Raw genomic sequence first — 26,041 nt, forward strand, 5'->3', positions numbered from 1 at the left:
ACCCTGGCATCAGCATCACCTGTGAGCTAATTAGAAATGCAAATCTTCTGGCTCCGCCCCAGACTTGCTGAATCAGAAACCAGGGTGGACCCCAACAGTTTGTTTTTAACAAGCCTTCCAGGTGATTCGGATACTCACTCCATTTTGCGAACCACTGCATGAAGAGAAACAACAGTGCTCCCCTGAAGTTAGCCGTGGGTGACAGAGATCTATATTGTCACATCCCAACGAGTCGAGACAGTGGCATGTAAATAGCTCATGCCTTCATGTTTATGGCCTAGCCCTATCACTGGCTGACCTCAAAGGAACTACCACCTGCCATTGTTCAGAACAGCTGTATTTGACATCATGCCAATTTTCTGTGTAAATAATTTAAGACCATAGCGGAAAGATTTGACAGGAAGTGAAGTTTTCTCCCCACCCTAGTGAAATGCTGACTTGATCTGGTCAAGCACTGACCTTTCATCCTCTTGATGGCAGCATCCATCCGTAACCCATCCTTCTTGATGCGCGCCTTAAGAACCTGGCCAAAATTACCCTCCCCGATCACATCTTGAAATTTGATGTCATTCCAGTCAAGCACTGGATAAATTGTAGGATCCGGGTTGTTTTTGGCCTTCCTGTTCAGGGCCAGAGTTCCTGAGTTGAACTGCACAGCTGGTTCTTCCCTCTGGAGAAATAATTTTTTCGTGGTTTAGTGTCAGGATTTTTCATAATTCTAATGTGCATAAATATTCCTGGTTTGTATCCATACCAGGTAAAACAAGAAACTGCCTAATTCTAAAATGCAGATGGAAATAGGTTTCATCTAACAGGCTGTCTAAAGGGTTGCATGAGGTAATTCCAGGGCTCAGGTGGAAGGCATGCTGCAATCGATTAGCAATGTCTGCAGAGCACAAGGCAGAGGGGAATAACAGCAAGTACGCCACAGGATGGCACATCCCCGAGTTAGTCACGCTTGAGTTTCTGCTGAGCTGGGGAAAGAACAAGTGTTCAGTTCTGGTTTGGAAAAGAACTCAGAGAACCTGTTTGGGGCAGTAACAGGTCATGCATCGCTAAGAGCTTTCCTTGCATTATCTTGGTCTATTATTGACTCTTATTCTCTCTGACTTATCCTAAACCTTAGAACCTCTCAAGCGCACTCTGGAGCATACTCTGGCTCCAGGATGACAGAGGCATACAGTAAAGCCCAACATAGCATGCCCCTTTCTCCTGAGTTTGAGAGACTGTTGACATATCAGGACAAAGCAGTGGGACCATGAGCAGCTCCAGCACTCCCAGCCCCCTTGCTAGTCTTTCTTCTCCAGAGACAGCCTGTGTTGAGTCAGTTCTGGGATGGAGTCAGATAACAAAGCTCCCCTTATCCTCCAAGGAAGGGACTCTTAAGAGATTTGTGGACCGGAAGCTGCACCTCATCTGGAATGTGTAATTATACCCAGTGTTTTAAACATGGAATTGATAAAGTCAGGTACAAATTCATTTTACAGAATTTGAAATCACAAACGAGTTTCTAGTTTGAAACCACAAACTAGAAAAACGTTCTAGTTTTAGAAAAACATTCAGGCTATAGCATACCAAAGGAATCAAACTGGCTGTATACTGCTCAGGTATGATTTTGTAAACCTTGGTTACTGGTCAAAATTTCTAGATGAAAGAATGGGGCTGTGCCAGGTATTATAAAATATGACTGCAGATTGATGGGTACACAAGAATGGAGAGACACATGTGAACATAAAAATTCACATATATTACACATATAATATATATCAGCAATAATAAGACTAGGAGATATTAGAAGAATCAAATAGGAACTGGAAATAGGAAATGTGGAGAAAATTTGTCTAGCACAATACATTGTTACCCATCACACTGAGGTCTGGTTATGTTCATGTCTTTCCTTATTAACAGCATTCAATTCTTCATATTGCAAGACTGTTCCTCCTGGTGACTCATCACTATGATGATAATACATCTCATTTCGGCAGGGCAATAGTTCTGTTTTAGCCCTGGTTTCCTAAATAATGATTAAGATCAAACTTTCCACTCTCAAATTCATTCCAGTTTGGACAACAAATTACATAGTCATGTTGTTTATCTCCCATTTCATAATGGAAGTCAAAGAGAAGATGAGACCTGCCTAAGGGAAATATTTGCTTTACAAGTAAATTTCCTGGTCCACATCTTTTTCTTTTCTTTTTTTTTTTTAAAGTAGGCCCCACGCCTAGTGTGGAGCCCAACCTGGGGCTTGAACTCACAACACTGAGATCAGGACCTGAGCAGAAATCAAGAGTTGGTTGCTGGGGCACCTGGGTGGCTCAGTGGGTTAAGCCTCTGCCTTCGGCTCAGGTCATGATCTCAGGGTCCTGGGATCGAGCCCCACATCGGGCTCTCTGCTCGGTGGGGAGCCTGCTTCCTCCTCTCTCTCTGCCTGCCTCTCTGCTTACTCGTGATCTCTCTCTGTCAAATAAATAAATAAATCTTTAAAAAAAAAAAAAAGAGTTGGTTGCTAAACCAAATGAGCCAACCAGGCACCCCTCCTGGTCCACATCTTTAAAGCGAGGATTCTGCATACATGCAGACTTGTACTTATTAGCTAGTAGGAAGATGAGGCACTACCACGTTTTGGAAAGCTTGGGCCATTCTCCTTTGGACATTTGCCCTCTTCAATTGCAACATGATCAGGAAGGCCAACAGCACTGTCAGGCAAGTCATTCCCGCCGAGCCAAGGATGGCTATAAGCAGCATCTTCCCACCTCCAAGGTCCGCTGGTGCTGCACAGAACACAGGAGAAGCAGCAGGTTTAGTTTAGGAGAGAGAAGCCAAGATCATCCTTGGGCAACATCATGGTAAAATGGATATGTAATGGCAGCCCTGACTCTGCCAACTAATTGCTACGGGACGTTCAGCTACTCATTTATATGTTCTGAAACTCAACGGAGAGGAGTCTGACTCACAGGACTGTTATGAGACCTCAAAAAAGAAAGGGAAAAGTGCTAAGCGTTAGTTATTACCATTTGTCCCACTTTTACTTCCAAGTAAAGGCCCAAGCAGTAGCACATAATCAAGGAGCAGCAAGAATGACTGACTGATATAAAACTTTGGGAAGGTGGCTAAACGTCCCTGCACAATTTCCCTAACTAGAAAAGCTCTCAAGTCTTAAGTTGCTGAATTTAAATCTGTAAGTTATCTTGCCTTTTTTTTTCTTATTTAAAAGCTAATGGAGGGGCGCCTGGGTAGCTCAGTGGGTTAAGCCTCTGCCTTCAGCTCAGGTCATGATCTCGGGGTCCTGGGATCGAGCCCCACATCAGGCTCTCTGCTCAACAGGGAGCCTGCTTCCCCCCCTCTCTCTACTTGCCTCTCTATCTACTTGTGATCTCTCTCTATGTATCAAATAAATAAAATCTTTAAAAAAGAAAAAAAAAAGCTGATGGAGAAAATCCAAGAATATCATTGGGAGAATGAAGGAAAGGAGGAGGAGAAGGAGGGAAAGACAGAAAAGAAAAATCATTAAATTAAGGCTTAAGTCAAAATCAACTGTTAAAGATTATGCTCTAACCCATTTTTCCCTTTATTTAAACAAAAATAATTAAATGCAATATATTTTCCGAAAAACAGTATATGTAGAGCAAGACCCTATGTTCTTACAAGTACTTTTTTGTGATTACCTCTTTCCTTCCTTCTCTCTCTAAGCATGGGTACATAAAGACACATCTGGAACAGAACGGTGAGGATCTTGTTGCTTTGTTATGCCTTGTTTTTAACTTTTCTGTTTGTATTTTATGTATAGCTTGGATTTAGGGCCTGTATGCATTGTATCAAAGCACACATAATTGTAAAAAATAGGCATTAAGGGGCGCCTGGGTGGCTCAGTGGATTAAGCCGCTGCCTTCGGCTCAGGTCATGATCTCAGGGTCCTGGGATCGAGTCCCGCATCGGGCTCTCTGCTCCGCGGGGACCCTGCTTCCTCCTCTCTCTCTCTGCCTGCCTCTCTGCCTACTTGTGATCTCTCTGTGTCAAATAAATAAATAAAATCTTTAAAAAAAATAAAAAAAAAATAGGCATTAATTAAGGGTGTCACCTGAAAACTGCAACTCTCTATAACTGGCAGAGTCCTCATTCCTTGGACATTTCAAAAATATTCCAAAGAATCAGCAATGAAATATGGCATAGTTCCTTTTATTTCTTAAGTAGCCCTCAAAAACCAAGAAGTTTTTACTACCAGAAGATTTTCTGTAAAAAATAAACTCTAGCCCAGATTATAAATCTGCAAAACTCTCCATCTAACCTCACTCTGTGTTCCCCTGCACATGTTGCCAAGGGCTGGCAGGCGCCATTGCAGACAGAGTTCAAAGGGAAGGTGCTCTGGGAGCTGCAGCTCCCCCCCCCCCCCCACCAACCCTGGTCCCTTATCCACTTAACTACATTCAACTGACATTATCAGCCATAAACACTGAGCATCGTGTGCCTGGCACTCTGAGAGACCTCCAGCTATCTCAAAAAGCTTACTCTCACTGGAATGGGGGTTAGTGGTGGACATGGAGACATCATGATTTGGATCCAAAAAGTAAAAACAAAACAAAACAAAACAAAACCAACCAACCAACCAACAAAAAACCCCAACTTAGAAGACCATAGTGTCCTCAAAGCTAAAAGAGGGGTTCATTTGAGAAAGAATAGAGTTGGTTCTTGGAACTTCCCACTGAAGCACCCGCACAGGCAGGCCTGCCTTCACTAAGCAGGTTCCATGTTCTTTTTCCATGGAATGAAATTCATATTCCTCAGAGCCTCCATTCCTGGATGGGGAGTGCTGATGGGCTAATTTAGGCTTAACAAAAGAAAATGGATCAACAGGGTATCCCTCCCAGGGGCATTTTCATTTTAAGAACCTATCTAGAGACGTGCCTGAGTGGCTCAATGGGTTAAAGCCTCTGCCTTCGGCTCAGGTCATGATCTCAGGGTCCTGGGAGCAAGTCCCACATTGGGCTCTCTGCTCAGCAGGAAGCCTGCTTCTCCCTCTTCTGCCTGCCTCTCTGCCTACTTGTGATCTCTCTCTGTCAAATAAATTATAAAAAATCTTTAAAAATAAAATAATAATAATAATAAAAAGAACCTATCTAGAGATGGTGAAGCCTATTTGGACAAATGAATTACATCACATCACGTACATATGAGGTAAATATCTTAATTAAGATAATGGGGCTTTTCTGATACTCTCCAGAAACAATCCTAGGTAAATACCTGTCCACTCTACCAACCTTGAGATTTAGAAAGGGTCATCAGTTCATGAGAAAAGGTTGGGTTGCTTGACCCTATGTTGTTCTCTGCAAAAATGTCCACCTGGTAAGCTGTTTCAGGCTCTAGGCCCTTGAGCTGATACTGGGTAATGGTGGCATTCTTGATCTTCACATCAATGTGCTGGTCTTCATTCTTGCCCTGAACCTTGTAACGGATGATAATAGAAGAAATAGAATAGCCATCCAAGATTGTCCAAGAGATCATGGCTGTGGAGTCTGTGATGTTAGAAATCCTGATATTTTCTGGTTGAGGAGGGAGAACTGGAAATTTAAAAAAAAAAAAGTTCACTTAAGTTACACTACCATCTCTTAGATTATTATGCTTTTAATGGATACTTACTGTCACACATAAACCAAGAAGGGTAAATAGGTGTTTTCTTGGGTAGTAATTCCTATCAACTGGAAGTGGACTCCATGCAGACTTGACAAAATGGCACAACACAGGAAAATGGAAACATATATTTCATCATATATTTTCTCATCCTTGCATTAAATTAAGACATCAAATTCTGCTACAACTAGTAGAAACTGGGCAAAGTGTATGAACAAATTCATCAAAAAGCAGAAATCCAAATGCCAAAGAAAAGATACTCCACATTGCTAGTTATCAAGAAAATGAAAATTGAAATTAACAGTGGAGTACCATTTTTTACCTTTGAGATTATGAAAAATAAAAAGGTCTCCACCATCAAGTGATAGAGATATAGGGAAAAGATATATGAACAGAGATGGATGTAGGGAAAATGATACTCTCATATACCCCTGGACATTGTACACATTGAACGAGAAACATTGCCCATCAGTTCTACTTCTGGACATATTCTCTAGGACAGCTCTCACATCTATGCACCTGGAGACATGTATAAGGATGGTCATTGCATTTTTGTTTGGAATAGTTTAAAAAAAAAAAAAGAAGAAGGGAGAACATGGTACACAAAGGCAACACCTAAATGTCCACCTCAAAGAGAACGGATAAATAAGACCATATAGTCAGAACATAGAATGTTATGCAGAAATTTTAAAAGTATATCTCAGATCTAAACAATGAACATGGATAAGATAGAAATCATAGTGTTAATTCAAAAAAGCAAAGTGAAGAACAGTATGTATGCTTATGTGCACTTACGGATGAATCTAACATATTGAGCTGATTCAACCTTGAATGGAAAGAAACACAGCAAACTCATAATTGGATTGTCTCCGGGGAACCAGCCATAAAATGAGAGTAGGGATGACAGCCCAAGGGCCCTGTGATCTGTATTGTGCTTTTACTTCCACAAATCAACAAAAGAGCTGAAAACAAGTATGACAAAATAGTAACAGTTGTTAATTCTGGGTGGTAGGAATGTGGGTGTTTGTTGTATTATTATTTGAGTATTCTGTAAATTTCACGAATTTTTAAAAATGATGAAGAATCCCTAAATGCCACCATAACAGGTGAGACTTCCACATGTCACTGATACAGGAGAGTGGCTGGAGGAACACAGAGCCCATTTCTTCAGAGCCCATTTCTGGTATTGAGCAAGTGGAGATAGGCAGCTGCAGAGGGGAACCTCAGACGTCGGGTGTTGGCAAGGGACCCCATGATCCTAACCTAAGTGATAGTCAGTGTGGCCAAGACATATTTCATCTTTCCAAGGACTCCAAAATACACAGACACAGTTGTAATGCAGTGACACAAAACAGAACTCCTTGCTTAATGACGAAAAACTTTCAATACTACCAAGAAACCCAAGAAGTTCCATCTAATTTTAAATGACCAATCTGAAATAGAGGAAATCCTGAGTTGCAGAATATTTTGAAAGAAAAGAGGCTTCATTACTCTCAAATGTATTTTATAACCCTAAGAATTATCTACTATGAAGATTTTTCAAGCAGAATTCTTCGACTTAATTAGACCTATCTAATTAACCAGCATCTGTGGAGCTGAAGAAACAAGACAATCCTGAAAACTGTCCTGTAACAAATTAAACATACCCTAGAAACCTTATTCACGCTATTAATTTACTTAATAGATAACAACATACCAAGGAAAGGTAAATTTTAGCACAGTCCTGCCTGAATTATTGCAAATCTAAATACATGGGGCTTTCTTATATATTATAGGTTATTTAAATGGTTTGGTGTGTTGGGATGGGGACACTAATTAACCTCCATACACACTTAACTGCCTTTTATGATGTCTAGCAAACAGGCCTGACTTGATGGTAACTAAGTCCAAGCAGCAGCACCCAAATGTCATTCGGGCAAGTCTGGTGCCAGGTGAGTTACTTACTGTCACTAAGGGTCCAAGCGATGAGGTCTTCACTCCACTCCCCCTGGGCCTTGGTGTTGACTCTGGCTCGGACTATATACTGCTCCCTGGGGTGTAAATTGTTAAGGAGCACTGAAGTCAGGTTGCCTGGAACTTTGATATTCTGCTGGTCACTATTCATTTGCACAGACCTTCTCTCCACTTCAACATAAAAGTCATCTTCTGAAATTGGAAATATTGGTTGCCAGGTCAAATTTAGAGTGGTCTGACTTTTTGGTAGGAGAATGAGACCTCTTGGAGGTGGGAGACCTGGGAGAAACCAGAAAGATCACGATTTTTTTTTTTTTTTAAGATTTTATTTTTAAGTAAACTCTACACCCACCTACAACCCATGGGGCTTGAACTCACAATCCCAAGGTAAAGAGTCACATGCTCTACCTGTTGTACCAGCCAGGTGCCCCTAGATCATGACTTTTGTATCAGGTGAAGCACAAACAGCCCCAAAGGGCAGATTTACAGAATAACCTTGGCATCTAGAATAATAGACAACTTCACAAACCCTCAAAGAAACACAAGCTAGCAGCCATGCCATACTTTTTTTTCTATAAAAATAGCAAAGATTTATAACAATTCTATTTTTTAAAAGATTTTATTTATTTATCTGACAGGGAGAGACACAGAAAGAGAGGAAACATAAGCAGGGGGAGTGGGAGAGGAAGAAGCAGGCTTCCCGCCCACGGAACAGGGAGCCTGATGTGGGGCTGGATCCCAGGACCCTGGGATCATGACCTGAGCCGAAGGCAGACGCTTAACTGACTGAGCCCCCCAGGTGCCCCTTTATAACAGTTCTAATTTGTAGTTTGAGTAATTATAATACAGGAACCCCCTTAGAGAACAACTTGGGAGTATTTTCAAGAGTTCTAGAAGTAACCATCTGCTTTGGCCCCATAATCTGATTATAGATTATATCCTGAAGAAATAATTTTATCCTGATTTATCCTGAAGAAATAATCCAGAAGAAGAGAAAAACCTAAGTGCATGAAGACATTCATTGTGGCATTATTCAATAACAGCAAACAATCAGAAGAAAACTAAATGCTCAAAATAGGAAAATGCTTTAAGAAATTATGATAGAACCCTCCAATGGATTAAAATAGATCATTGGGAGTAGCATGGGAGGCCAATAAAAATATTTATAATACATGAGAAAAAACTCTAGTTGCAGTTTGGTAAAAGTCCTAGGTACGGTTGGTGAAGGATAGAGAGGAAACTGATAAAAATTAAAACAGTGGATTTTCCAAGGCTGTGGGATAGGATGGGTGGGTAACTATTCAGTGTTTCGGTTACGATTTTGAGCAATATATTTTAACGCAACTTCAGGGTTCCTTCCCTGTAACAAGAATTTCAAACATTGGAACAGCTATGGTGGCAGGGCCTGGCGCCGCCCTGCTCTCATCACAGCAAAGGACTGGCTCTGATCCCACTCTGCTCTGACCGAGAACCTGGGCTAGCAGACAGGTACCTGAATGCAAACAACATGGGTTTTGAAATGAAAGAGAGAGGAGCACGCCTAGTGTTGTGGCCTTGGGAAAATTCATAAGCTCTCCAAGTTCACATGTAACACGAAATGGAAATAGTTATCTTTCAGACTCAGGAGGCACACATGGGATAATGGATGTGAGAATGCTTACAAGAAGTCAGGGACTCTTACAAAAACTACTTTCCCTCCTTCCTTCCTTCCTTCCTTCCTTCCTCCCTCCCTCCCTCCCTTCCTGTCTTATCTGTGTCAGTGGGCACAGGACTCTGCATTCTCAGTTTATAATAATAGTAAATTGATTTTTAAATTCTAGATATTAAGTATTTTCAAAACATGAATAGGGATACTCTAACTCATGCATTCTCAGTGGGGACACTATTGGCTCTAAGAGGGCAAAAACTGGTTTGTGGGATATGAGAATATTTTAGATATTACAATGGCTTATGTAGGGCCACAGTATATAAATATATCTATGGTATTAAAATTCATGGCAGGGGAGACATTAGGACAAAAGAAGCATTTTGTCCTAAGGACACAGATATCTAAAGGATAGTTGAAGGAGGAGGAGCAGAGGGAGGAGGGGAGAGAGAGGAAGATGGAGAAAAGGTTGAAAAACTGCTATTTTCAGTTAGAGGTGAGAGAAAGGGTCTGTTTCCATACATCAGGACAAATATAATTGCCTTTGCAAATATAATCATTATTTTAACTATTTAATATTAATACATTTATTACTCTAAATAGCTCTTATTCTCTATAACCTTTACAAGTTGAAAGAGGTGATGGTAACTCCTTTCCTTATCTCTGAAGTTTAAGTTCTAGAAGAAGCCGCCCAGAGGAGCCAGACAAACTTAGAATGAATGACAAAGCAGAACAGAGAGTTCTGTTCTGCTTTGACAATAAGAGTATATACATAAACCTCCGAAGCCTCAGCTTGGTACAGAAGAGTCACTTGATAAATGGTCATTTCCCTTTTCCTTTCCTTTCCTTCAGGAACATGACTTACCCTTCACCCCTCCCTACCTGCCCTTTTTCTGACTGTGTTCAAGTATGATCTCTCCCCTCCCTGCCCCCCACCAGGGCCTCCTGGCTTTCACCATTAAATCAACATACTTATAAATAGTGCAACTGCCTGATGAATTAAAAAACAAACATCAGCAAAATTCAAATGATGGGAAAAGAAGAACCTTCAAGAATTCCCTCCCCACCTACCCCTGAGAACTACTTTGAAATATTCCAAGAGACTTCTAAAGACATCCTGGCTGGAACGTACTCTGAATGCTGAAGACAGTGCTGTGTGGGTCTGTGAAGTGTTTTATGACCTGTTCCATAAATACTTTCCATCCGAGTCAGATTAAGACCTTCCCCTTTGATTCATTAACACTGGCAGAGAGAGAATTAACTACCATTTGCCTTTTAGCAGCAACCTGAGCACAGAGCAGAGGCGCCTTTGATCTCTTTATCTTCCAACTTTTATATATAGCGCTTCTGGTGTTATTTTTTGTATTTGCTACCGGGTGAGTTCCAGGAAACCATCCCTTGTTTGCACACTGCTTCTCCAAGCACTATTACTCAGCATGTACAGATTGAGGATCAACAACAAGTACCACTTGTCGACTTCTTAGAGCTGCAAAGTCTTAAGGCCAACCCCTACCCCAAACCTACTGAATTGGAAACTCTGGGGGTGGGGCCCAGAAATGTGTTTTAACCAGCTCTCCAGGTAATTCTTAAGGATACTAATGTTTGAGAACCACTGATTTAGAAACATGGAGTCGTACGTACAATACGAAGTAGCTTAAGGGGGGCGTCCGGGTGGCTCATTCCAGTAAGGATCTGTCTTGGGCTCAGGTCATGATCCCAGGGTCCTGGGATGGAGCCCCACATCGGGCTGTTTGCTCAGTGGAGAGCCTGCTTCTCCCTCTCCCTGCCGCTCCCCTTCTCTCCCTGCTTGTGCTCTCTCACTCTCTCTGACAAATAAATAATCTTGAAACCAAAAAAAGTAGCTTATGGAGGTAAACCCGGCTGCCTGTAGGAGGCAGCACTGGAGGGTTGGGAGGTGGAACAGGGGTCTGCTTTCTTCAGATAAAAGCCTTTTATCCTATTTGATGTTTTAACTCTGTGCATGAATTACTTTGAAAAATTAGAAATTAGTTTTAAAAATAAATAAACTGGGATTTCTGAAGTACATATGTGGCAAGAATCTGACTTAGGCCCTTAAGATGGAAACAGGAAGCTGTTGGTAAAACTCAAGAGCCAAGCAGTTGCTGCTAAGTAAATCCCAACTCCTAAGGGATGGCCCTGACTTCCTGAAGGCTCATCTGCTTCCTCCTCTGTCCCCGTACTGCTGCAGACACCCTCCCCCAGGGACATAGACCAGGAGTGCAGCCCAAATAAAAGAACTCTTTGGCTCCAAGCTGCCAACCTTCCTGTCACTTTCCCACCCATTCAAAAGCAAACTCCTTCCCCCTACATCTCCACCCACCCACTCGCCCACCACCACCCTTCCTGGTCTTCCTTCCTCTTTCCCCTTCCTCCCCCCTCCCACCCAGTGCAGGAATAAATGCTGTTTGCTTCCACTGACCGATAGAAGCAGTTGTGAACCGTCTCACGGGTCCCGGATGCCCTTCCCCGCCCTCTCCACGCCGGACCAGCTGCACGCAGAGCTCGTATTCTGTGCGAGGTTCCAAATAGTTGAGTGTAACAATCTCATTTGTCACTGAGAAGAGGGAAAGTTCAGGAAACTTAAGTTGGCATACTTGTGCATTGTTTAAAGTGGAATGTTGTTATTGTGATGTGAACTAGTGTTTGGTTTTCCAAAAATACAATGTTCTAAGTGAAACAGCCAATCCCCCCTTCAGGGCCTCACCATTCCTAACATAAGGAAAATGAGGTTTTTTTTTTAAGGAAGTTTCCAGATTATGATGTATACATTAATGTAAGTCTCTCTGAGCCACTGAATCACTTTTGTTCTAGGGATTTTGTCTTTTCATTTATAGGATAAAACCACACAAATCTTCAACTATATCGAATAGCAATTAGACTTAATGGGGGGAATCTCAATTAAAATAATATAATTTAATTGCCACTGTTTTTAAATACATAGTGATCACAATCAGACTATCAAGAGAAGAGATTCTTTGAGGGTTTGCTTACAAAGACCAGAAAGCAGATTTGTAATAATCATACCATTTACAAATGAAGGGCTCTGAAGTCATTGAAAATAGATCTCATAAATAGTATGTGCATCTTTTCTCCGTAGCTATTTGCTTTAGCCACGCTCTGTTCTCCACAGGTATTCAAAAGTACTGACTTACCGTATAATAAATTTCCAGTTGGTAAGAAAAAAAAAATTGGGCTGGGTTTACAAGTTCTTAAAAGAACAGTTTGTGGATGTCCACTTGCAGAAAGTGACAAATTATTACCATCATATGAAAAAAAAAAGCTGCTTTTTAATAAAACCTCTCCATTGATATTGTCAACAGCTCCTTCGCAAATCAGCCTTAGGTCACTAGGATTCTGAATTTTGGCTGAGTCTACAATAGAATGTGAAGGGCCCGGTAACAGTGCCATGACTTAATTCCACATATCCAGGTCAGCTGGGTTAATATGAAGCCCAAAACTCCTTTTGTTCTCCTTTTTGTAACTTCCTCAATTACCTACATACAGTGCCTAGAGGGCCCTTTTTAGGAAATCACCGGCATAGTGAGACTAAAAGATTGGTAGGTAATTAACTCTGAAATGGAACCCTTGGCTACAGCCACTACCCTGGGGTAGAGGAATGAGAGTGCAAGAGAGGATTTCTGTATTTCTTTATTTGAGGATTTTTTTTTCTCCTGGTGCCACATCTTTAGCTGGAGTCTTTCCTGTTCAAACCTTACCTTGAATGTGCCGCCAAGCCTCATAATGATTAACAGGTTTGTATAGAAGCTTCTTGGATTTGATTGGTCCATCCCCAAAGTAAGGCTCAGAGCTGATGTTGATGACAGCAAAATTATGTCCCGTGTCAATCACGTTTGGGGCATTCAGCGGTTCTGGAAGAACTGAACAAATTTTTCAACAATCAGATTAGTCTTTGGAGTTTGATTACCTGTACTTTGATGAGGACAGAAGATTAGGTAATACATTTCCAACAAAACCCTCTTGAGGCAGTACATAGGGAAAACTGGGTAACTGCAGGAGGAACAAAAGGCAGGGAACGGAGTCTGACACCTGACAGACCGTTTGTGACAACAAAGTAAAGTAAACCTCGTGATAGCTCCGTGGTTTCTCAGGGCCGTAAACATCCCGTTATGGCGCAAGCCCATGGCGCGCATGCACAGTCCCAGTCAGCCTGCAAATGACAGAATGACTCCACCACTGGGGGCGCCAGAGTACTCCTCGTTCATTTTGACTATGGAGTATCTGTTAAGAGAAAAATTAGACTGCGCCTGCGCAGAGTAGCCGCCATAAACCATGCGTAATGATATGCAAAGTTTTTGGAAGTCCCCGTCTATTCCCAGAAGCTTTCAAGAATATATCACCCGCCCATTGTGACTACTTATAAAAAGCAGAACTCTACATCCACCCAGGGCATCTCAGATCCTGTATCTGTGTGTACTTTGGCTTTGTAATATAACTTCTGCTATACTCTGAATTCCTTGAATTCTTTCTCATGAGGAAGTCAAGAACCTGGCACTGGCTGGTGGTTGAGGTCTCAGGGCCTGAAAACTCCCCCAGTCTCCCTTACCACTCTTAAGAGTTGCTGTTCAGATTCAATGCAGTCACCTGCGCTGTGATCTCCTGGCTTTGCTCTTTCCCCTCCCATCCACTATCCGCAAAGTACTTCTTAAAATATGATCACTCTTCTGCTCAAGACCTTACCATGGATTCCCATCATGTTTAAAATAAAATCTAAAATTTATACCATGACCTATCAGGCCTTGCACATTGAGCTGCTGCCTCCTCTTCCCCTCACCCAATACCCTCCAGTATCACTGAACTTTTTAAAAATTTTTAAATTTAAATTCAATTAGCCGACATACAGGACATCATTACTTTCAGAGGTAATGTTCAATGATCCATCAGTAGTGTGTAACACCAGTGCTCATCCCATCACATGCCCTCCTTAATGCCCATCACCCAGCCACTGACCTTTCAATTCATCCAACTAAAACTGTGGCAAGCTCCTTTCTATCTCTGTTCTTTGTAAGTGTTGTTTTCCTGAAACCAAAGCCCCAGGCCTCTCACCATTCTCTGTTACCTCTTAACTGATCATTCATTAATCAGCTCTGATGTGATTTCTTTACAGGGGCTATACTAGAACCTCAGTTAGGCTTCAAAGAACTTAATCTTTTCCTCCACTGCAATTTTCAGGATTTATTATTCTTTGAGATTTTGTGTGAACATTTGATATTGGTCTTCCTCTCAACTATGCATGGTCTCTCTCTCTCTCTCTCTCTCTCCCTCTCTTTAAAGCAACACAAATTGATTCTTACAGCTCTGGAGGTCAGAAGTCAGACATGGGTCTCACTGGGCTAAGATCAAGGTTTTGGTAGGACTGTACAGAGTTCAGAGGGAGACAGTGTTTCCTTGTTCTTCCCAACTTCTAGAAACCACCTACATTCCTTCACTTGTGGTCCCTTCCTCCATCTTCAAAGTCAACAACATCATGTATCTTGAACCCTTCCTCCATTGTGATATCTCTTTCTGATGATAACTAGGTAAAATTCTCTACTTTTAAGGACTCCTCTGATTAGAGTGGATCCACCCAGATAATCTAAAATAATCTCCCCATTTCAAAGGCCATATATTCTCAATAGGGTGAAATAACACCCACGTGTATGTTAAAATTGGTTCTTGTGGGATTAAAAAAGCCTCAGATATTACAAAATTCTGTGGCCCTTAAAAGGCCACAGTACATAAACAGATATGCAGTATATTCATGATATTAACATGAAACAAACTACTCCAAAACCTTCCTTTTAGTAATTTATCAGTTTAGTTTTTTGTCTCTTAGTAATTTGTATTGAGATATACATATTATAAAGTGCAAAACTCTTAAGTGTATTTCATTTGAGGTACTTTACTTGTGCACACACCCATGTACTCATTACCCAGACTGAGACAGGGAATATTTCCAGCCCCCAGGAAGGCACTCTTATGAGGATCAGGGAACTATTCAATAGGGAAGTATTACCCTGGCTTTTGTCACTATCAGTTAGTTTTGCCTGTTCTTTATATAAATGGAATCATGAAGCATCTATTTCATTTGCTCTTTATTACGTCTATGATATCCATATTGTTGCAGGAATTAATTATCTTTTATTGCTGTTTTATATTCCATTGTATGATGTTATGAGCTGAACTGCATTCCCCCAAAATTCTTAAGTGGAAGCCTTAATCCCCAGTACCTCAGAAAGTAACTCTATTTAGAGACAGGGTCTTTAAAGAAGTAAGGAAGTCAAAATGAGGTCATTAGGGTAGGTCCCAATCCAATACAACTGTTGTCCTAATAAGATTAAATTAGGACACACACACACACACACACACACACACAGGGAAGACCATGTGAAAAATACAGGGAAAAGACAGCCATTTATGAGCCAAGGAGTGAGGCCTCAGGAGAAATCAACTCTGCTGACACTTCAATCGCTTACCTAGCCTCCAGAATGTGAGAAAATAGATTTCTGTTTAAGCCTCCTCATCTGTGGCACTCTGTATGACAACCCTAGCAACCCATTAGGTATGAATATACTACAATCTATTTCTCCCTTATCATGTGGTTGGATAATTGGGTTAGTTTCAGTTTGGGAATATCATGAATAAAACTGCTCTGAATATTGAAGATGTCTTTTTGAACATGTACATTCTTTTGAGCTTATACCTAGGAGAACTGCCACGTCCTCGGTATGTGTAGGCTAACTTAAGCATACATTTTCAGTTTTCCAAAGTGGTTGTACCAACTTGTAGTCTGGTAGTAAAAGCCTTGCAACTTTTTTTTTCTTTTTTTTACTGTGATTAAAGACACTGACTAATTTACCAAATAGCTATTTTGATTTTATATCTATCAGTAAATATGACATGAAGGGGCATCAATAACTTAGTACTACAGAGACTTTGATGCATTTGATGCATATTATGTGCTGTGTCTTCCACTAAAAAATAAAAATATAACCACGGACTCTTAGCAACATGTTTTATTTTTGACTTTTATTTTCCATGGGCCGCAAACATTCCAAGAAGCTTAAAAATAAGGTAATTTGTCTTGTCTGCATATCATTTCCTTCCTTTCAAGAACATGCAAGATACAAGAAATTATTTTGATCATGTGAATATTCTACTGAATAAAACAGATCAGGGCTTTTTCCAGTAATTCCTAAAAAAAAATATTAAAGATTCTGTGACAGTTTATATGGACGCTCAGAGCAGAGAATCCCAATCTACAAGGCTGTATTTATTTAGGCTGATGTCGTTACTGTTCTCTTTAAAAAGATTATTATGTTCTGGGCATTTACTTCGATTTTATTTATGGAAATTACTTCTCAGATAGCCCAAAGATTCCTAATCAAGCAACCAAATGGGTAAAATACTAGTCATCATTGGTTATCTTGCTTCCTAAACTTTAACACAGGAGACAGAGAAAACGAAATGGTCTAGAAAAGATCGTGCAGCATTTAAGTCAGGAGACCCAGATTCAAAACTAAGATTTACTCCTTAACAAATGTGCTACTTTATACAAGTTAACTAAACCCTCTGTACCTTTTTTCTGACTGGTAAAGTGGTGATAACAATATCTATTGCATACAGTTCTTATAATAATTAAATAAGATGAAGTGTGTGAAGTACTTAGCCCGGTGACTTTCTACAAAATATATCCAAGAGCTGTTAGCTGTTTTTGTCGAAATGGGTTCATAAGAAACTTCCAAACTTAAAATTCCTTGTGTATCTATGCATACCAGCCAAGATAATTTGGATTTACCTTCATGTTCCTTCTCCCCATCAAGCCACAAATGTATACCCATCTCCTTAGATTAATGTAAATTTTGGAATCCTAATTCATAGCAGGAAGAATATGCACAATGCTGAATATGTGAAAAAATTATTGTTCATTATATAGCATAGCCTGGGATTCATAATAAGTGAGTAATTCTCAAAGTATTTTCCAAATTATTCTGTACAATAATGAATAGGAAGTTCCAACAATGATGAAGTCAAACTTTTCATGTACTATAAACATGACGCGACATGTTGTGCCAGACACAGTTCCAGGTGTTTTGCATATTTAACAAATCTTCACAGTCACCCTGAGCAGTAGATGAACTAAACTTTATTTTCAAATAAAGAAAGGCTCAGAGAAGTTAAACTCATCTGCTCAGGGCTATACAAAAGCTGTCTTGCTCTTAGGGACAAAAATTAAAGCCAGGGCTGTGTGACTCTAAAGGTTATCTACTTAATCCCTCCTTTCCATTTTCATGCATATGAAAAAAATTTTAAAACCTAGAAAATATCCAGAAAGGCATTTTCGTATTAAGATAACATTTCTATCTGGGAGCAGCACCCAACGATACATAAACACTGCACCGAGGAGGCCAGCTCTTCCTCTAGAAAATGGAGCTCACCTTTAACAGAAATGTTGAAAGGCTTTTCCACCATCCCAGCCACGGTGTTCACACTGCAGACCCAGACTCCTGAGTCAGGGGGGAGGATCCGGTGGATGGTGAATGTGGCCACTGACAGATGACTCGTAAGGTTGAAGTCTTTTGGCTGGAAGGGTCAAGCACAAATAAAAGCTTCTAGGGAGGCATAAACACACGAAAGGTCCATAACACTGACCCCATCTCATTGTTTGATAAGAAGTTTTCTAGGAGAGATTAAGAAGCCAAATGCAATGCTAGTATAATCATTGGCTTATTTCCAAAGCTATTGTAGTAACCCTGAAAGTTTATATTGGATTGACGCCCTCTCAGATCCTGCTGTTGTGTTTGTGTGTTTGGGAGTGTGGGGTAAATACTTCCAGGCTAAGAACCCAATTCCTTTAAACTGCTCTGGCAATATTTGTTCCTTCCCAGTTTAATACAGAGGTGGCTGGGTGAGAGGACAAAATCGTTCCTCAAAATAATCGAGGAGCTATCAAGTGCAGTGTTGTGGGAAAAATCCGGGCTCTGAAGACACAGGGACCTCAACTCACATCTCTGCCACTCTTGACAATTCCTGAGTCAACGTCACCCAGCCAGTTTCCACTTCTCTAGTGAGGGGACAGGGAATAATAAGCAGCACATATACAGCACGGCTGACCCTCCCTAGAGGGTGGCTCTTACTTCCATTAACTCAGGAAAAGGCCAACAAGATTTTAAGCAGCTGTCAACTGGCTTCACTACCTAAGGAATTGTTTGAGAGGAGTCAGGAACAGCTGACGTGTGGAAACCAATAATGGCACATTCCACATATCCTCAACCGGGAGGCCACTGGCATCTACCCTCTTGTCAGGTTGATTTTCAGCTATCTTTGAGAGGGAAAAAAAAAAAAAAAGATAACCATTTCAAAATGTTTAGATAAGAAAATACATCAACTTCCGGAGGATCTCTGGTGACACAGAGAAATTTGGGGAACTCCTATCTGGGCCGCATTGGAGATTGTTGGAAGAGAGAAGGGAAACATATTGGAAAGGTTGCTTAGTCCTTTCCAGCAAAGAAGTGCTCTGACAGCCCCTAACCAGAGCGGAGCTCCTGCCACAAGGGCAGAGTGAAGAGGTCTGAGGCCCAAGGAAAGTATTCGGATCCAAGAGATTCCATGGTTTATGGTTTCTGAATGGGAAGTGTGAGAGCAGGTCTACCTGGAATCAACAAAATTAGGCTGAACTGCCCTCTTTAATGCTCTGCTAATTTTTGCTCCAAAGAACACAATAGAAGTAGATCAGTCATCAAATTTCCATTTCCTGATAGTACATGGTAGGTAACACAAGAATCTCCTGCTGATTCATGTGGCCACACCTCGCCACACCCTTTGGTGGCCACAAGACCACCTCATTCTTCCTGGTAGATGTTAGACGGAGGGGATATACTGTGAGGAGCAGAGCCTGCATAGCCTGACATACTCCTCTCAACACACAGAGTTGGAAAACTCTGCGGGAAGAGTGGGATGGTTGGCACTCAGCTTCATCAATTCCACTGTGGTGGTCTCTTTCCAACCTTGCCCCGTGGCACTGGCCAGGCTGCGGTGACTCTGCTCTACCTCCCCAGGGACACAGCGTTCTCTGTCCAAGGTGACAACGCACTGGCTTTGGAGGATGCAAGGCCAGGGTGGAACCCAGCCTGCAGCGAGGGGACTGCTACACTGAAAGCATCTAGTAGTGTCAGGAGCCAGATGAAGAATAACTCCTACATGGAGCACTGTCCCATCCGGCTTCACGAGAGTCATTTCTTCATTGGCAGGTAGTGGCCAGCCAGATGCTTTGCAGACGGGGTTGAATTTACCGCTGTTTACTTCTATGTGATCCGGCAAATCCTCTATGTTTGGGATCATCCTTGGTGTGCCTGCACGAGGAAAACAACACTGTGAAATCTAATCTTTGACACAGCAGCAACAGAAGTAAAAGCAGCTATCATTTGGCAAGTCACGTCCCCGGTAAGAACTTTGCAAGTATTATATTGTTTTATCATCGTGTAATAAATTTGTTGGGGAATGCTATTGTGGTCCCATCTTACAGATGAGAAGACTGAGGCTCATAGCCCAGAACCAAGCTCAGATCTGTATGAATTCAGAGTCTACACTCTGCTATAATGCTGTGCTCCCCTCAGTGGCTCTGGGATGGACAGTCTCTACATTAAAATGATCATCATGACCAAATCATCCCTGGTCTGACATTTCAGCTCCCTTTACTTTTTAAGAGAATATTAACCAAAAAAAAAAAAAAAAAAAAAAAAAAAAAACGAAAACAAAAACTCGGTCCTCTTTGACTCTGCAAACAACCCCACAACATTGCTGACCAACGTGAGCCTCCATTTTGCTGTACAAGACAGAGAGCATTGAACCTGCAGATGGCGCACCACAAGGAACATTGACACACGCAAGAAGCGAAGTGGAACAGAACTATTCCCTCAAACTGGTTTCTAGGCAACAGCCCAATCACTAGTGTTGCCACCAACACGGAAAGACACGGTCTCTGGTACCAGCAAGGGTATCAGCACTCCTTGCCTAATACCTACGTGGTAGAGAATGAATAATCCTGAAATACAATGATTTTATTCAGAATTGTAGGGCCTTAGGGAACCTTTGTAACTAAAAGTGAGACGCAGTAGAAACCAGTCCAGCACTTCGTGAAGACTCTGGGGGATGGAAATGCCCCCCAAGAGCAGCAGGGACTTCCGAGCTGTTGGGATACTGGTTGGGGTGGGGTAAGGCGGCGGGGCCGTGTTGAACACAACATTCATATTTGATATTGTTGTCCTGTTTCCCGGGCCTAGAACGCAATGAGTAAAAGGTACGGAGCAGGGAGAAAAGAGGTCGAAGAACTACAACGGTAATTCCCTGACCTATCTGTAGACTTGAAGGGATTGTGATTAGAATCTACCAGATTTTGTGGCCTAAGAAGTGATTGGCGTAGGAACTTTAAAAAGCGCTTTGACACTTTGAAGGCAGTTGAGTCTTTCCTGCAGTCACCTTGCACTTCCTGCATGCGCTGGAGGAGAAGGTGGGTTTGCAGGTGGAGATGGAGGAGCAGCCAGGAAGGGGGTGCGGGCTGCTATCTGAAGGGGGTGCGGGGCTGCTATCTGAAGGGGGTGCGGGGCTGCTATCTGAAGGGGGTGCGGGCTGCTATCTGAAGGGGGTGCGGGCTGCTATCTGAAGGGGGTGCGGGGCTGCTATCTGAAAGCCGGGGGCCTGCATCTAGGTCTGAGGGGCTCCCGCCTTTTGCAACTTCAGGCTCAGCAAAGGTAACCTGGGCATGAAATTGAAAAGTCAAATCCTTAAGCATGTTGGGCACCTGTTTTCAACTCAGTCTTCCCGCAGCCCCAAGGCCTTTCCTTCCCTTCCTAGACCCTCCCAGATTCCTGCCCTGCGGCCAGAAGTCCGAACAGTGGGGGGGAAAAACTGAACACAGTAAAACGAAGCCAAAACCTTTGAGAAACCAATTGTTCATATTTTCCTCCCGTATTTGTTCTGAGTTTAAAAACGGACAGAGAAAAAGCCGTAAGGGTCTTGGTCTTGCTGCTGGGAGTGTAGATTTCCTTCTGGAACATTGAGATTTGTAGGGTTGGAAAAGTTATACAGGTTCATTATTTTTAAATTTTGGGAAAATATATAAAAATAGGTTTCTTTTCATTTTATAAAGTATATTCTAGCGAGGAATTAACAAGCTTTTTCTGTCTAGACAGTAAATATTTTCAGCTCTGCAGACTGGAAGTTCTCTAATAACGAACTCCTTAACCCTGATGTGGAGTGTAAGCAGCTAGCCAGTACATGTTCTGAACGAACCAGTGTGGCTCCTGCTGATCAAATTTTCTTTACAACAAAAGACAACAGGGGAAAAAAACGGATAAGTGCTATAGTACAGTTAAGCCTCAAAAACAGTATGGTCCGTGAAAGAAGCCAGTCACGAACAACCACATAATGGGTGATCCCATCTACAGTTTATGCAGTGTCAAGAATAAGTCAATCTATAGAGACAAAAAGTAAATTCAGGGTTGCTGGTGGGGGGGGGGGGGTGTGGGAGGGGGGAGAGGAGAATGGGATCTACAGCCAATAGGTACAAGGTTTCTCCTGAAGGAGCAGAAACATCCTAAAATTAGATTGCAGTCATGGCTGCATGACTCTGTAAATACCACTCAATCGTACACTTAAAAGGAATGAACTCCATGGTATAGAAATGATATCTCAATAAAGTTGTTTAAAAAAATGACAGACTGGATGGTTTGTGGGTCAGAGTTTGTGGACCCCTTGCTCTACGGTAATTTCTGAACTAGAATTACTTAAAATTCCACTTTGAGGCTTCGTCTTTCCTGTTTTTGCTTCCTTTTTCTATCTTCCTTTTCAAAAATATCCTTTGTCCAAATCCCTCCAAAGGAATTCTCCCCTGCTGTGCGTACCCTGGAAAAAGATGGGTGCCCCGGAAGGGAGCAGACAGGGAGGCAGAGCCCTCCGCCAGCAAGTCACCACTCCTTGCTCCACAAAGGGCCCTGGTCTATTCTAGCAGAGAGAGGAATGAAGGCTGGGAGGAGGGCCGATAGGAAAGGACAAGAATGTTGTCCTTTAGAACTTGGGCTATATTCTTCCCAACTTCTGGGTGGAAACAGAAGTGGCTTGAGGAATTTGGGCTGCTGGGGCAAGAATTAGAACTGGCAAAGCCCAGTGCAGACAGGCTAACCATGGCCCTAGTGACAGTGTTACCTTGCTTTACCTTCTTTCTCACACTGCAGCCCTTGGCGTTCTGGAGAGCAGAGACATCCTTGGAACCGATCGCACAGCTCCCCGTGGGTGCACCTGCAGCGAAGCCTGCAGTCTGGCCCGTAATAACCCGGCTGGCACGCTGTAAACCAAGACCCCAGAACCATGGTGAACAGAGACGAAGGGAGAACACGAAGTCGTGAGTGGCTGGGAGGTGATGTTATTTTCAAATAGATAGTTATTTTCTATTTTCAAAGCCCAAGTCCTGTCTGGATAGGACCTCAGAGCTCTGATATCTAGAGCCCACTAAAAAAACCACAAATCTCTATGGCCTTTCCAACTTAAAGTGTGGTCTGAAAACCAGCACCGTGAGCACCATCTGGGGGTTTTGGGAAACTCAGACCTCAGGAGCCAGTCCACACCTATGGAATCAGAGGCTGTGTTTTAATAAGAACCTTAGATGATGTGCAGGAAAAGCACTTTCTTTAACGTCCAGAGTCTTAATTATGAAAGTGTCATTAGCTTGTGATGAAAACATCTGTGATTCAAAACCCTGTATCTCAGGGGCACCTGGGTGGCTCAGTCGGTAAGCATCTGCCTTAGGCTTGGGTCACGATCCCAGGGTCCTGGGATCTGAGCCTGCTTCTCCCTCTCCCACTCTCCCTGCTTGTGTTCCCTCTCTCACTGTCTCTCTCACTCTCTCTGTGTCAAATAAATAAATACAATCTTTTAAACAAACAAACAAACCCATAGCTCAGCACTGGATAGCGAAGTGAACAGTCCAGATTCATCCCTTGCTCTGATCTCCTGCAAGCTGGATCTCCCGGTGTACCTGCTGGAACATTTCTGCTCAGGGGTATGACTGGCACGTACCTTCATTGCACTGCAGACCCTGCCAGCCTGTGGCACAGGAGCACCCATAGGGGTCTGGGAGACAGAATACATAGGACTTGCAGCCCTCTGGTCCACTACACCTTTCTTTACAAGTTCTGCCAAACGTGTGCAGCTCGCAAGCTTTGGTAGGAGAAAAAGATGAGTCAGAGTCAAATATTCGACCCCTTGAAATGTATGGGTCTTCTTTTACGGGTCTCCCCTAGACTAGTGAATATGGAAAACAATCCAATCTCAGCTGAGGCAGGTACAGCTTTACAATGATTGGCAATAAAGAACCTTTAGGAAAGGGTGCCTTTTTCCAATTCCCACCAAGTTCCTACATGGCCTAACACGGGCCACTTAGTTTCTGTTCCCAATAGTGTCCAGAGTTAAAATTCTACATCCAGCAATGATGACTTTTTAAATGCAGAACTTGCTCATCAAGCGCTCTTGACTTACCCTTCTCACAGGTCTTCCCCATAAACCCAGGGGGGCAAATGCATTCTCCCGTATCTTCATGGCAGACACCATTGTTCTTACACTCGGTGCAGACACGGTTACATTCAGGTCCCCACTTCTGAGCTTCACATCCTTTTAAGAAAAACAAGGCTCTGCTGAGTAGAGCACACTCATTCCACAAACCTTTACTGAACACCTACAACATGGCAGTCATTTCAATAGACACGAGTAAATGAAAAGAAACAAAATACAATCTCGGTTCTTTAAAAGCTAATAGTCTTCTGTGGGAAACAGACATGGAAACAGGAAATAAGGATAGCAACAAAGACAAGGAGGGGTGCCTGGGTGGCTCAGTTAGTTGAGCATCTGCCTTCCACTTGGGTCATGTTCTCAGAGTCCTGGGATCAAGCCCCACAGTCAGGCTCCCTGCTTTTCCCTCTCCACCCCACTTGTGCTCTCTGTCGCTATCTGTGTTTCCCTTTGAAATATATAAATAAAATCTTAAAAAAGAGAGAGAGAGAGAAGTACCTAATCCTGTCTTGGGGATGAAAGGAAAGCTTCCTGGAGGAGGTGGTATGCGAGCAGAATCTGCATGCCCACATAATCAGCAAAGAAGATAGGCTGCAGAGTGTGTTCCAGGCAAAGGTAAGGCAGGGGAGGAAGGCCTGGCATTTTCCAGAGCTGCAAGTACGATCAGAGCTAGATCAATGGTTTTCCGAGTGTGATCCCTGACCACTAGCTTCTCCATTACCTGGGAATCTGCTAGAGACACAAATCTGAAATGCACCCCCCATCCGTGACCTACTGAATTGGAGGTGGCCTAGCAATCTATTCTCACCAAGTCCTACCGATAATTCTAATGCATGCCAGAGCGTGAGAACTGGTCCACAGTCTGCAGAGACGAGATGCGGCTGAAGGAGCAAGCAAGAGCTGCTGGCATCCAACCATTTTTCAGGTAAAAAAAAAACAAAAACAAAAAAAAACCAGGAAATAAAACAAGCTATATAAAACCTAAAGTACAAGAATGGTAAAATGTTCCTAGTTCTTATTTACTGGTTACTTCTTTCTAACATTTAGTGATTTTAGATGATTTTTTTAGGTCCAAAGACACCTTCTGATAGAAGGAAAAAATGCAGGGGGATTGGGATGACCCTTTGTGGTCAGCGATTTAATTTCTCATCTGATAGGAACTAGAGTCTTTGCCCCTGAATGCTAGTCTCATGGTGGTAAGGTTGGACCTGTGCCTACAGCTGATGTAACTTAATAATTTCTTCGGCCAGAATTCCTGGTTATCAGTATTTTCTCTAAAACAATCAGGAAGACTGTCTACATAGACCCTTTCTTACAGACTTCCATTTAAAAGATAAAGCTACAAAATGTCTAAAAGTTAATATTTACATGCCTTACTATATAAAGGGAAAAATACTTCTGCACAATTAGTGATTTCTTGAGAGCCAGAACACAGTTATTTGCACGTGTTGAAAACTAATGATGGCAGCCCATGGAGAAGAAAATGAGCTTCCTATTACACTCAATTATGTCTCTAGCTCTCTACTTATCTACAGACCTTTCCCAGCTTTTTCCCTCATCCTGAGAAAGACAAAAGAATAAAGCTTGAGGGGAAAACTGAGGTGATCTCCTAGAGATGGAAAAGCTAGGAAAAGTGGTTTTTGATAAGCAACAAGATGCAATCAGGCTTCTGTGATTTTCATCAAAAGCCCTGAGGTTTTATATTTTTAGGAAACCAAATAGTCATGCATACAGAGAGAAATCCTATAAATTCATTGGTTCTAAGAAATCTTTTGTCAGAGAGAGAATTTATATTGAAAAGAAATCCTATAAATATAACCAGTGTGATTCTTGGCACAAAGTCTAAGGAACTTATGATTTACTCCTAGGTTTTAATTTGTCCTGGACAGATACCCTAGAGTTATGAGAAATGGACAAATGCCGTTAGCTGTACCTCATTGCTTAAAACATCAAGTAAATCATACCGGTGAAAAATACTCTTAAACCGGATGATTGTAGCCGAACTCAAACTTTCTTAGAATTATTTTAGATATTAGCAATGCTTCTCAGTTTCACCAAAATACTCCTAAGCAAAGGAATGACCATGTGCTCCTAGCAGTCTCAAGAGATAGCTAGAGATCAAAATGGTTTGAAATCTTTCACTTTATCTTAAAACTTCAGGTGAGTTTCAAATTCTAGTCTCTATTAAGTCATGATTGTTTTGACATTTAAAAAAAAGTTAAATCTTTTACCATATGT

The 26,041-nt window shown here is 42.0% G+C and overlaps 1 protein-coding gene across 2 annotated transcripts in view; it reads right to left on the reverse strand.

The window, feature by feature from the left end:
* TEK (TEK receptor tyrosine kinase) overlaps window positions 1-26,041 on the reverse strand; it is a 98,127-nt gene that overhangs the window by 15,644 nt on the left and 56,442 nt on the right. Inside the window, exons 5-15 of one of the 2 annotated variants that reach the window (XM_046023394.1) lie at window positions 23,774-23,905; window positions 23,315-23,455; window positions 22,455-22,583; window positions 19,442-19,593; window positions 17,680-17,824; window positions 12,961-13,122; window positions 11,664-11,798; window positions 7,570-7,857; window positions 5,256-5,555; window positions 2,617-2,771; window positions 460-670 (exon numbers count right to left, since the gene is read on the reverse strand). In XM_046023394.1, the coding sequence (XP_045879350.1) occupies window positions 460-670; window positions 2,617-2,771; window positions 5,256-5,555; window positions 7,570-7,857; window positions 11,664-11,798; window positions 12,961-13,122; window positions 17,680-17,824; window positions 19,442-19,593; window positions 22,455-22,583; window positions 23,315-23,455; window positions 23,774-23,905 (1,950 nt within the window). The remainder of the gene's footprint in view (window positions 1-459; window positions 671-2,616; window positions 2,772-5,255; window positions 5,556-7,569; window positions 7,858-11,663; window positions 11,799-12,960; window positions 13,123-17,679; window positions 17,825-19,441; window positions 19,594-22,454; window positions 22,584-23,314; window positions 23,456-23,773; window positions 23,906-26,041) is intronic. The other variant, XM_046023395.1, reaches the window with a different exon arrangement.

The sequence above is a fragment of the Meles meles genome, chromosome 11 (genome assembly GCF_922984935.1).
Source record: "Meles meles chromosome 11, mMelMel3.1 paternal haplotype, whole genome shotgun sequence".
Taxonomy (NCBI): domain Eukaryota; kingdom Metazoa; phylum Chordata; class Mammalia; order Carnivora; family Mustelidae; genus Meles; species Meles meles.